The following is a 13373-nucleotide window of genomic DNA, read 5'->3' as shown; positions in this document are numbered from 1 at the left end:
GCAATATTACATAGTTCATGAAGTAAAGACAATTGTGGTAATAGACATAGAGAAGAAACTGGCACTGAGTTGGTTCTCAAGAAATATTTATGATTATGTATTTGTTTAAATGGAGAAATACTACAGATCGATTCTCTATTCCTTGGCTTATGATGACAATATTCATACTGATATTCACAAAAAATGGCATGACAATTTTAAATGAATTTGTTTTCATTCTTCAAAATTCTGAAAAAATAGTTGAACTTTTAACCTTTTTTCCATCCCTACTAAACATGAACATTTTAATTTTAATACCAGTGTCTCAAGATAAGAATCGTACGTAGAACAGATGCCCTGACATTGATAATATCTCAGTGATCACAATCACATACATATTATCAATACGTCTGGTATCACTGAGTCGGTGAGTGATACTCCCGTCGTCTCTAACCTCGAAAATATATTACACAACAAATGTTGTACAAATATTTTATAATAAGTTTGGTATAGTGAATGACAGTACGTCTGTATACTCCGATTCCTTGCTATAAACGACTGCCTTTTCATACAATCAAGTTTTCGTGTGTTTTTGAACCCAAATTATGTCGTATTGTTGTCATTGTTTACATTTTGTACGTACCTGTGCAGGGAAGAGTTACCGTTCTTGCTGGCATGGGTGACCTTAGAAAAAGCCGTAATTCGTGTGTTTTCCGCAAATATTTGCACACTTTTACCATTTTTCTCGTAAAAAGAACTCCAAAGTACTTAAAAAGTAGGCGTAGGTGAGCGTATATGTTCGTTTATTTAGTTTCTCAGCGTTTGGAAAAATTCGTTTTTCGTTTTTTCTTTTCCGCTGAATAAGTAGTAGAAATGGACCAGTGTCATATACGCTAAATATGGACATTTGACTTTTCAACCACGAATACATTCGGATGTAATAATGTCGGCTTTTTACATATTAAAGCGGAGAAAGTACCGGGTGTAATGAAGTTGACATTTTGAGAAATCGTTAATCTTGATCGCCAGTGCCCTCTAGCGGCGTCCCCTGTTGCTACTTTAACAATGTTTAAGTCGTATCACTGCGATGTCTGCATTGTGGCAGATATGTAGCATCATGTCCCACCCATTCACATTATCCTGACACCAGGCTGACCAGTCCTAACACCAACCTCTTAAAGCTGTGCGCCTCGCGAGGTAGCTGTTAGTACCAATTTTATAAGTTTTTGGTATGACTCGGCCGGGGTTCGAACTGGCGACCTCCCGCATCCAAGGCGGACGCTCTAACCACCAGGCCACCGGAAAGAGAGAGAGAGAGAGATTTCCCAAAGTAAACAACACAGCAAGATATCCAAACAAATACCATGCATATCACGATGTGTGTGTGTGTGTGTGTGTGTGTGTGTGTGTGTGTGTGCAATAAAGATGATGCCCAGGTAACAGTGAGCTGCATATAGTAAGATTATAGGTAACTACGATGACAATTCATACAGGTCTTCTGTAATCACTTGCCTACTACGAGATACCACCGTTTCCTTCCTGAGTGTTTTATTTTCTTTTCATCACCCCCAAATGTTACGGGTGTTTATGTTTCGAAAATATAATCGAATGGATCCAAACGTCATGGCCCAATCGGATAGATGCAAACAGCATGGCCGAATCGAATGGATGCTAACATCATGGCTCATTCTGATGGATGCAAACAACACGGTCCAGTCTGATGGATGCTAACAGCATGGCCCAGTCTCACGGATGCAGCGACCCATTTGGGATGGATGCTAACAGCAAAAGACTACTCTAAACACAAACATGGTTTTATAATGGACAATACTTTTTCCAAACACCATAACACTGAATAATAATATAAGTTTATTTCTTACATATAAATGATGAACTAAATAGTTATATTTGCATTTGATACATGCAAAGATTTAACCTTAAAATCATAAAAATCAGTGAATGGAACCGAGGGCAAATAATAATAAAACTGTCTTCTAATCAATAGAAATTTTAAAACAATAGTTTAAAAACTGCCTATCAAACATAAAGAACGTCTATATTGTTCTTGTCTAATCAAAGTATTCTTGTCTAACCAAAACATTCTGATCTTACCAACACATTCTGGTCTTACCATAGCATTCTGGTCTTACACAAATCATTCTGGTCTTACACAAAGCATTTTTGAGCATTTTTGTCTTACACAAAGCATTTTTATCTTACAAAAGCATTAATGTCTTACAAAAGCATTATGGTCATACACAAATTATTATGGTCTTACACAAATCCTTCTGGTCTGACAAATCATTTTAGTCTTACACAAAGCATTATGGTCTTACCAAAGCATTTTGGTCTAACACGAAGCATTCTAGTCTTACACAAATCATTCCTGTCTTACCAAAGCATTCTGGTCTTACACAAAGCATTCTGGTCGAAAACAAATCATTCTAGTCTTAAACAAATCATTCTGGTTTTACACAAAACATTCTGGTCTTGCACAAAGCATTCTGGTCTTACCAAAGCATTCTGGTCTTACAAAAAGCATTCTGGTCTTACACAAAGCATTATCGTCTTACACAAATCATTCTGGTCTTACCAAAGCAGTCTGTTCTTAAAAAAGGCATTCTGGTCTTACACAAATCATTCTCGTCTTACACAAAGCATTGTGGTCTTACCAAAGCATTCTGGTCTTATCGAAAAACATTCAGGTGTTACCAAAGCATTCTGGTCTTACACAAAGCATTCTGGTCTTACCAAAGTATTCTGGTCTTATAAAAAGCATTCTGGTCTTACACAAAGCATTCTCGTCTTACACAAATCATTCTGGTCTTACCAAAGCAGTCTGGTCTTATAAAAAGCATTCTGGTCTTAAACAAAACATTCTGATCTTACACAAATCATTCTCGTCTTACACAAACCATTCTGGTCTTACCAAAGCATTCTGGTCTTATAGGAAAACATTCTGGTCTTACCAAAGCATTCTGGTCTTACACGAAGCATTCTGGTCTTACCAAAGCATTCTGGTCTTACATAAATCAGTCTGATCTTAAACAAAGCATTCTGGTCTTAACAAATCAGTCTGGTCTTGCCAAATCATTCCGGTCTTACACAAAGCATTCTGGTCTTACACGAATCATTCTGGTTTTACACAAAACATTCTGGTCTTACACAAAGCATTCTGGGTTTACCAAAGTATTCTGGTCTAACACTTAGCATTCCGGTCTTAACAAAGCATTCTGGTCTTACACAAGGCATTCTGGTCTAACCAAAGCATTCTGGTCTTACCGAAGCATTCTGGTCAAAGCATTCTGATCTTAACAAAACAAGATTATAATTGATCAATAGATAATAATAATAAATATCCTTATAATCGTAAAACACATTAATAAATAGTTATGTACCCTGTAAACCTGGTATTTTCACATATCAAACTTTCATTAACGGTCATGTACCCTGTAAACCTGGTATTTTCACATATCAAACTATTATTAACGGTTATGTACCCTGTATACCTGGTATTTTCACGTATAAAACTTTCATTAACGGTTATGTACCCTGTAAACCTGGTATTTTCACCTATCAAACTATCATTAACGGTTATGTACCCTGTATACCTGGTATTTTCACATATCAAACTAACATTAACGGTTATGTACCCTGGAAACCTTGTATTTTCACATATCAAACTATCATTAACGGTTATGTACCCTGTAAACATGGTATTTTCACATATCAAACTTTCATTAATAGTTATATATTCTGTAAACCTGGTATTTTCACGTATCAAACTATCATTAACGGTCATGTACCCTGTATACCTGGTATTTTCACATATCAAACTAGCATTAACGGTTTTCAAGTTGCTACTATGTGCTTATGAACAATGTATTTCTATTTTGCACATATATCGCACAGAAGTTTATCTTAAGAAGGTAAATATTCTCCCATTTTTTGCATATTTATCGCTGAGAAGTTTATCTTAAGATGGCAAATATTTTCATATTGATCTCTGCATCAAACTCGAGGTGAAGAGGATACGATTATTGGGATGGGTATGGCGCGATTAAAGTTAACTTTTATTGTCAAAAGCAATTCAGATTGTGGCTTAGCATGACCCCGACTCAGGGGACTTCCTGTTAGCAGCTCTACACCAGACCTGACTGCCTAAGCGCTCCTTTAATGCTTTTTCAATTATATCAAGCATTTCCTGTTGGCCGAATTCTTAAGAGAAGCGGTTTCAAATGACTCTTAAAATCTGTCAACAATTAGGTAATGTATGACTCCTGAAAGTCTGAGAGAGAGAGAAAGAGATTTTTGCTTAATTTACACATCGAATGCGAGAATAGAGATAAATCAGAAATTTACGTTAGGTTCTACAAATCAGATATTTACATCTGGAATTCAAGGGACTTTATTTACTGTCTAAAAGAAGAATTTACCAACGAAAAGACATACCCTTCACCAGAAACGTTAGCGAATCTTGGGATATATAAAACATACCAACACTGCCAGCGATATATAACCCTTGAATAGTGCGGATTCCCAACCAACGACATGCCCCTTGAATAGTGCGGATTCCTAACCTAACCAACTACATACCCCACTGAATAGCGCTGATTCCCAACACAACACACGATATACCCCTTTAATAATTCGGATTTCCATAATAACCAACGATATACCCCCTTGAATAGTACGAATTCCTAAACCCAACCAACGATATACCCCCTTGAATAGTGCGGATTCCCAACACAACCAGCTATATACCCCCTTGAATAGCTCACATTCCCAAACCCAGCCAACGATATACCCCCTTGAATAGCACTGATTCCTAAACCCAACCAGCGATATACCATCTTGTATAGTCCGGATTACCAAACCCAACCAACCATATACACACTTGAATAGTACGGATTCCTAAACCCAACCAACGACATACTCCATTAAATAGTGCGGATTCCCAACAAAAGCAGCGATAGTTCGGATCCCCAAACCCAACCAACGACATACCCCATTCAATAGTGCGAATTCCCAATATGTTCATACAAGACCAACAGTGAACAGTAAGCAATAGTACAAAAAAGTATATATTGACTCAGAATGGGTAATGTCGCATTTACAAACAAGTTTCCCAACGTTTCGAGCTAAATAAACTCTTCGATAGTGAGAAAAAAAGCAAGTAACAAAAAGAACATAACGCGCTGAGAACCTGAACAATTATACGTGTTTGAACAACAAGGAAATCTACACAGTAAGAGTTAAATAGCTAGACAAAAATCTGAAAATAGGCCTGTAGTTTACACATTTAGTCCGATTGTTTCAGTTTTTTAATTCTCTTTTTCTGTATGCATACATACATACATACATACATACACACACGCACGCACGCACGCGCATGCATGCACGCACGCACGCGCTCGCATGCATGCACGCACGCACGCACTCACATACATACATACATACATAAACAAATTTGATCTAGCCTTTCAAGTCTAACAATGTAGTCTAATTACATGTCTTTCTTTCTTTCCTTCTTTTTTTCTTTGTCTTTTCTTATGAATCATTGAAGCCCAACATTTACTGCAGGTAATTTAAACACATAGCTTGGATGTAGGTGATAATGTGGAATATTGATGAAATGAAAAGATGCCATTTTCCCTAAAAGTAATCGCAATCTTTATGCAGCTATTTTTCTCCAACAAAGGAGGCCTTACGTGCCAATAAGTGCAGTTTTCACAAAATTGAGTCATTTGAAAGACAGGGTTGCCATACAATACCTAGACCGTAATGACTTCAATGTTCAGAGATCTACCAGTTTGTGATGTTTTACAACTCATACAAGAATTCCACAAATTAAAGAAGATTTACAACTTTCAGGAATTCCACCAATTATTGAAGATTTACGACTCCCACAGGAATTTGACCAATTATCGAAATTTTACAACTCATCTAGGAATTCCACCTAATATTAATATTTTACGTCTCCTACAGGAATAATTGCTTAAGAAACTTATTTTAAAAAATTGCAATATCCTTCGTCACATAATTTGGAAAATAGGTTAGATCGGCCTACTTCTGGACTGGTACTCGTAAATAGTTTAAATCGGCCAACTTCTGGCCTGGTACTCGTAGATATGTTAAATCGGCCTACCTCTGCTCTTGTACTCGTAAATAGATTAAATCGGCCAACTTCTGGTCTGGTACTCGTAAAAAGTTTAAATCGGCCTACTTCTGGTCTGGTATTCGTAAATACATAAATCGGTCTACTTGTGGTCTGGAGCTAGTAAACAGTTTAAATCGGCCTACTTCTGGCCTGGAACACGTAAAAAGTTTAATCGGCCTTGTTCTGGCCTGGTACTCGTAGATATGTTAAATCGGCCTACTTTTTGTCTTGTACTCTTAAATAGAATAAATCGGCCTACTTCTGGTTTGGTACTCGTAGAAAGTTTAAATCGGCCTACGTCTGATCTGGTACTCGTAAATAGATAAATCGTCGTACTTCTGGTCTGGAACTAGTAAAAAGTTTAAATCAGCCTACTTCGGGGCCTGGTACAAGTAAAAAGTTTCAATCGGCTTACTTAAGACCTGGTATTCGTAAATAAACTAAATCGGCCTACTACTGTCCTGGTACTCCTATACAAAAAACCCTTCCCATATTATGAGACTATACCACAAACTATGACCTATAGAGACGATGAAGCAAGTAGACACTATGGTTCATGGAAATGTAAAATATAATTGCATTTGAAAAACAAAATCATATAAGCACTGAAATAATCCTGGATTCAAAGCACAATTAAATGTGAAAATTTTTGGAATCATATCTTTACGAAATTATTTTTGGAATTACGGCTCAGTTGTCTTAAAATTAGTAAAGCAAAAAAGCAAAATCCAACCAGTTTTGTAAAATTCAAAAAATAATTTATTTCCCAAGAATATAAAGTGATATTGTTAAAAGAACTTAAGGAATGTGAATTAAATCCCACATAATCCTAGAATTTCTGACACTGGTCCTAATGAATAAAGCTCTGAATACACTTTAGTGGTATTTCAAATAATTTTAAAGACCAAAGGTGTTGATATGCCTGTAGTGAACTGTAGTCTCTAATGTACTAATGTACCTGTTATGTATATTTAATTTTCATTGTTTGCCAGTTATTTTTAATTTCTTATTTCATTATATGCATTGGATAATTGTATTCTGGACTTGAAATTGTCCGAAATCAGTTTAATTTTCTACCTGACCTGGGTCATTGATTCTTTTTTAAATTCTGTAAATAACGAATAAATAGCCAATATTTTATCTCTGAATATGGGATTAATATTAGGATTATTATTAAAAAAAGTAAAAATATTTATTCTGGATTGAGTTAAGGACGTCGTCTTTTCCATGTTCATTATTATAATTTTTGTAACAGACCTTCCAATTATAACTAAACTTTTATCTTGTAAAGATTTTGCACCTTCAAGAATAAACTTTCCATTCGGTACTTTTTAAAAAAAAACTAGACAGTGCTAATCCTGATCTGAGGTCTGGCAGAGAAATAATCTTGTTACTGGATAATTTTTTTAATTTATTCTTGCTTTAAGATCTGAACAGTCATTTGTATTATTGTTGTGTACAGTTTTTCATTTGGGTTCGGATTTAATCATTAAAATTATTTCATTCAAGTTGTTTTCACACAGAGTGCTCATAAAATAATATTTTTGGACAGAGACATTCACAGGGACATATAGTGAAGTTAAACAAGGACGTCTGAAATTATGTTATTGTCTATCGACAAAACACTGTCGGCACATTGCCACGATAAGGGCCATCACAAAAAGCAATAGCACTTCAGCGTTCAATTTTTGGAACACCACTAAAGTTTATTCAGAATTTTATTTATCAGGAATTGTATTAGTAATTATGTCATTATTTGGAATTTAATTCGCAATACCGTAAGTTATTTTTTATATCTTTTTTACACTAACAATTTTTTGCATTTTACAAACGTTTTGGTTCTCATTCATTTCTGTTACTTATTTTAAGATCATGGCGTCGTAATATACCAATGACCTGATTGGTAATGATGTCCCAACAGTCTTTTGTTGAATCACAGTAACGTAACCCAAGGTTTCCTTCTTTGAATTCACTGTAATTCCCAGTAAGTGTCTCTTTCCAATAATATTAATGAGCACTTTGTATTTCCAGAGAAGAATAATCTGAATTAAATAATTTCAACCGAAATCAAACACTAAACATCAACCTCTTATAGCACGAATAAATAATTTTCCCCCAAAAAGACTATCGTAAAGACCTCTACTTGACCTGAGTCACAATTAACATTTTCAAAAGGATACTATCGCTTAATGGGATCTTCCATTCTAGAAGATTCTGTAACTTAAATTATAATAAAGAACATGGTAAACACAATCTCCTTGATTCAGACCTTGATAAATATATTTACTTCTATTGATAACGATCCTAATATTAAACCCACGATCATAGAGACAATATTAGCTATGTATTAGTTGTTTACAAGATAAAAAATTAAATGATTCTTGCTAGGTAGAAAATGAACTTGATTTAGGACAAGGACAACTATAAAATACAATTTTACATACCCTTAGCATATAATAAACACAAAAAAAACTAACAAACCATGCGAGTTAAATATACATAACAGGGAAATTTAAACATATAGCAGATTTGGAGATGGGGTGAGTCAAGTGTAGAGGTTCTTGTGATGAAGTACGTAAAGTAACTAAGAAATAATATAGCATATAAGTTGGGAGATGTATTCAATGCTTGAATTAAAGTTTAAGAAAAAAAGTTTGTTGTCTGAAAGAATGGTAAAATCCACCTATCTGAAAGCATGATTAACTACCTATTTAGGAAAATGGTCAAACTTAACCATGTAAAAAAAACCACAAAAAAACAACCTACTTGAGTAGATGGTCTAACCCACATATTTGAGAAATTGGTCGAACCTACCTATTTGGGAAAATTAAAATATTGTGGTTACAGATACAAAAGAGTTTTTCAAAGCTTGGTATGATGAAGAAGCCATGTTTATAAGCGATATCTCTGAGGGACTTAACTTTATTACGTTTGAAAAATTTAAGACGAAATTTGATGTTGAAAAGGGAAATCAATTACTCTTTCTGTGTGTTTGTAATATTATTAAATACATAGTCAGATCCTGCAAAAACGAAAAAGGCAAAGGGTTTATGCTGGTAGGTCTCCTCATCAGGTTTCACATATGCTTTTTGAGTAGCGTCGAACTTGCACGAAAGTTAGACCGATCCATAGCATAAGTGCGAAGTTACATAGGGGACTTGAATACAGCTGAAGCCCTGTACAAAATCATTTGGTTAGCCCTTGCCACAACCGACGATACAAGGACGGGGCTTGTCCTCCTTCATAATCAGCTCCGCACAAAGTTATTTTGTTTAGTATGAATAAATCAACAATTGTACTTTACTGTGATCCCTGTCAGCAATGTATATACTGCCCAAGTTCAAATAAATTATTAGCTAATACTTACCAGGGTTGATGATATATGCACGCAGATTGCCTCATTCAGAACAGACCCCCCCCCCCAATTTTAAAGAACTCGCTAATTTTAAAGAATCTGAAATGCTAATGAGATGGCGGATCACAAACAATAGATGAATTAACATTGCCTCCGAACAGAAGTATTTAGGAATATGTTTAAGCCAAGCGCTGATAAAAGACAAACAAAAGGACACACAGAAACGTTGAAAGACCCAATTCAAATAATATTCGGTAACATATGATAAATTAATCCGAATCTATATGTACAGGTGATAGTAAGATCACTAAAAGATGTTTAGGATGGGAAATGTAGATCATGGCGAAAGTTCCTGGATGTGAACTGTATTGTTTGGCAACATAACTATGAGTTTGAATGACTTTGCATGCGAGTCGGATCTATGCACTTTGCACTGCGTGTTACACGGGTGATTTACTGCGGAAGAAGAAGAAAAAAACACACCTGTTAAACGTGTTTCAAGTGTAATGTACACCGTGTTCATGTCGAGTTTAGTCAAAGCCCAACTAAATGCGTTTTGAATTCGTAACGGTATTGCATGAGCACTGTCACGGAATCGTATAAATCCCTTTATTTATGAAATACATATACTCGGGTTTCGTTTTTTTTTTTTTTTTTTTTTTTTTTTTTTTTTGTACAACGATACCCGAGGGTTATTTATGTATATTGTACAATATTCCGAAACAATGAGTTCGGTTCATACTATGCCGCACGTGCGGAATGTTTTCGATGGGAAAACCGAATACTTCCAGCGCACAGACGATGTACGGCGGCATCGTCTGTGTATAAATGCCTCACCATAAAACTAAATCTTCACATGACGAAACGTCTCGTCAGTGAGCGATCTACTTAAGGACTTGTAAATCTTCAACTGTAGAGGTATGTGAGTTATTTAATAATTTATTGTGTATAAATTATAACTATTTTACTACCACGTTTATTTTTGTATATTTTCTATGTAGCTTCGGGTTACGTAGTATAAGCAAATATTTTCTATTCTTTGTTTGTGACTTAGCAAGAGATTTATATTAGCAATATAAAGTTGCATTTTAAGAAACGTTTAGTACCGTATGATTCTTATCGGGCACGGGTAAGTTCAATTCTGAACCTGTTGTTTTGTAATTATTGTGCCGATAATGTAATCTGTATAGCTTACCGTATATAACGGCATTACGTTTTATCGTATATGCCCGTGTCGTGCATAGCACACGGTGTTATGTGTATTTTCAGCTGATCGGAGTCGCAGCTGTAGAGCTAATCAGAGTCGACGTACCAGCTGTAGAGCTGATCGGAGTCGACGTGGTACCAGCTGTAGAGCCGATCGGAGTCAACGTGGTACCAGCTGTAGAGCCGATCGGAGTCGACGTGGTACCAGCTGTAGAGCTAACCATAGAATATGACTGTATCAGCTGTAAAGTTGACCACATCAGCTGTATAGTTGAGTGAACAGTGTTGCTGGTCGAGTAGCAGGTGATCAGGCGTTTCTGACCAATTTTTTGGCGCTGATTGCTTGATTGACCAAGGATTTGAATCGTGGTCGGTGACTACCTGGAAACTGACATACTGACTGGCCAGTACGACTGGTTGCGAAGTGTGCTAGTGACGGAGTGTGTAACTCCATACATGTAATCTTTTACCCCGTGTTTAGGGATTGTAAAGATATCTTATATATGTCCCTTTGTTTTCATCATTTTACTACTTGAGGAAAATACCTCATATTTCACTACCTGAGTGAATTCATTTTTACAATTTGAGGAAAATACCTCATATTTCACTATCTGAGTGAATTCATTTTTACTATTTGAGTAAAACACATGATTCTTTTCGTCGAGTCAAATTAGTGTGAAACTTTCACCGCTGTCCTTTTACTGTGTAAGGTCATTTATTTGCATTTTCATTTGTTGCATTATTAGCTTCGTGCGGATTATGTTAATCTGTCCAATATTTCGATCTTATACACGCACGTATTAATCATAATTCTTTTCTCATTCAAGTCATTCATCATTAAACATTGTACCAGTATCACCATCAAAAGTGTTCTGTTATAAATCCGAAATCCAACCCGGTTATCTCGTTATAAACACGATGTTCACTGCACCTGCTGTCCCAAACTTAAATACAGGTAACTTATTTGGTGTAACTACCCTGTCAGTCTTATCGTGTAGGAGTGACAATACAAAAACTGTAAACGTAATGTGATAGGGGTAGTCAGAATTTTGTCAATAACTTCAATTGACAGAATCAATTTCCAATGGGATCGCGTCCTATTTAAAGACTGGAAACGTAGTTAGTACGATGAGCAGATAGCGTAAACAAGCACGAACCAGCTCGTATTACGGCCCTGAATTTTATATGATACAATCGCAATATTAACTTCTCTGTCAGGCTTGCTGCTTCAAATATTGGCTGGTGTCCTCCAACACACACACACACACACACACACACACACACAAAGAGGCTATAGGCTTGCTGCCAAATCCACCCACGATTTAAACAATCGTCCTGAACGTGTGTCAGGTTAGTATGATTTACAAAAACAGCCGCTATGGCGATATGTTGGATGTCATATGGGTCCACTGTCGTTAGGAACAAAACCATACAATGTAGATAGTATGTTATCGAAGATCCCATGTAAAAGCGGGCAAATTGTTATGGAGAATTTGCTGTACATAGCCACCATAATATCAGGTGGGCACCATTTTTATTTGGAACCGATCAAAACCTCTATTCAAAATATGCGTACAGAGTTTCCTAACCATCCATTCGGTGATTTTGGAAGGAGTAACGATTACGAGCAATTGTGGAATCGACAATTTTGCCAACCTGTTAGCTAAAACGAAACTAATCACGATTTCAAATGGAATAAAAACCAGTCATATCACTTGCTAAGCGTGGGGCATTATTGATCGCAGCAACACCAAACGTTTCTTTGAGCAAACCGAAGTGATGTTCCAATCACTGACTTCATAACATTAATGTATCGTGAATATTTGTATCCAGTTATCATAAAATATCCAGCAAGTACTTAACATCCATAGGTCTATTATTGTTTTAAATAAAGACTTTGATTTTGTACCAAATGCTATGTTAAGTATCAGGTAAAGTTGTACCAATCTCTGTTATGGCTAAAGGTTAACAATGAACACTGAAGTGTGGTCCTGTCTTGTGGTTTTATGAGGTCAAACGCTATTAATCAGCCTATGACAGGTTAAACATGGCAACCATTAATGTGGTGGACAAAGACCCCGGGAAGACCCTGGTAAGATCCACCGACCCATGACAAGCTACTGGCCAGCTTTTTCATCATATACCGATGTTAGTCGAGGAGAGAATCAAATTCACGCTGACAGAGGTGAAATGGCGGTGATCTGTAAAGGCGAGTGCCGTTGACAACTCGACCTACCGGGACCCCTGCTAAAGTATGGGGTCTGCAATATTACCCGAGTCCATTAGATCGTCGATCAGTAAAGCTAATTAGCTAACAGAGAGATACGAAGGTAGAAATATCTAACCGCTTTACGTGGTCTTCCCCTTCTTTGTTTCGGTCTGTCTGGAATCTGGAATAAAAATGAACTTCGTTATTTATTTGCTGTTGTTGTTGTCTACGTTCTCAGGTATTTATAATTAGAGACATGTATAATGCATGATATACGTCTTTCTTACGACTTGAATCGAAAATGCAAAGTCAGCACGTTCTTTTTAAAAAAAAACATTTATAAAAAAAAAAACAGATTTGACGAACAGATGTATTAATTAGGAATTCACATATATACATTATCACTAGAAAGTATATGATACCCATGTCAGATAAAAGTTAGGCTACGTGCAAGCATTACAGAT

The 13373-nt window shown here is 36.1% G+C and overlaps 1 protein-coding gene across 2 annotated transcripts in view; it reads right to left on the bottom strand.

Annotated features, from left to right (window-relative positions):
• The window catches only part of LOC149788531 (uncharacterized), an 85076-nt gene that overhangs the window by 23282 nt on the left and 48421 nt on the right, over window positions 1–13373 (bottom strand). For both annotated transcript variants that reach the window (XM_089974545.1, XM_089974546.1), the window contains exon 3: window positions 13046–13090. In XM_089974545.1, coding sequence (XP_089830671.1) covers window positions 13046–13090 — 45 coding nt within the window. The remainder of the gene's footprint in view (window positions 1–13045; window positions 13091–13373) is intronic.

This window comes from Sinohyriopsis cumingii, chromosome 11, assembly GCF_028554795.1.
Source record: "Sinohyriopsis cumingii isolate HCF-2022 chromosome 11, ASM2855479v2, whole genome shotgun sequence".
NCBI lineage: Eukaryota > Metazoa > Mollusca > Bivalvia > Unionida > Unionidae > Sinohyriopsis > Sinohyriopsis cumingii.
Note: the sequence above shows the minus strand (reverse complement) of the source record. Positions and strands in the feature narration are given on the sequence as shown.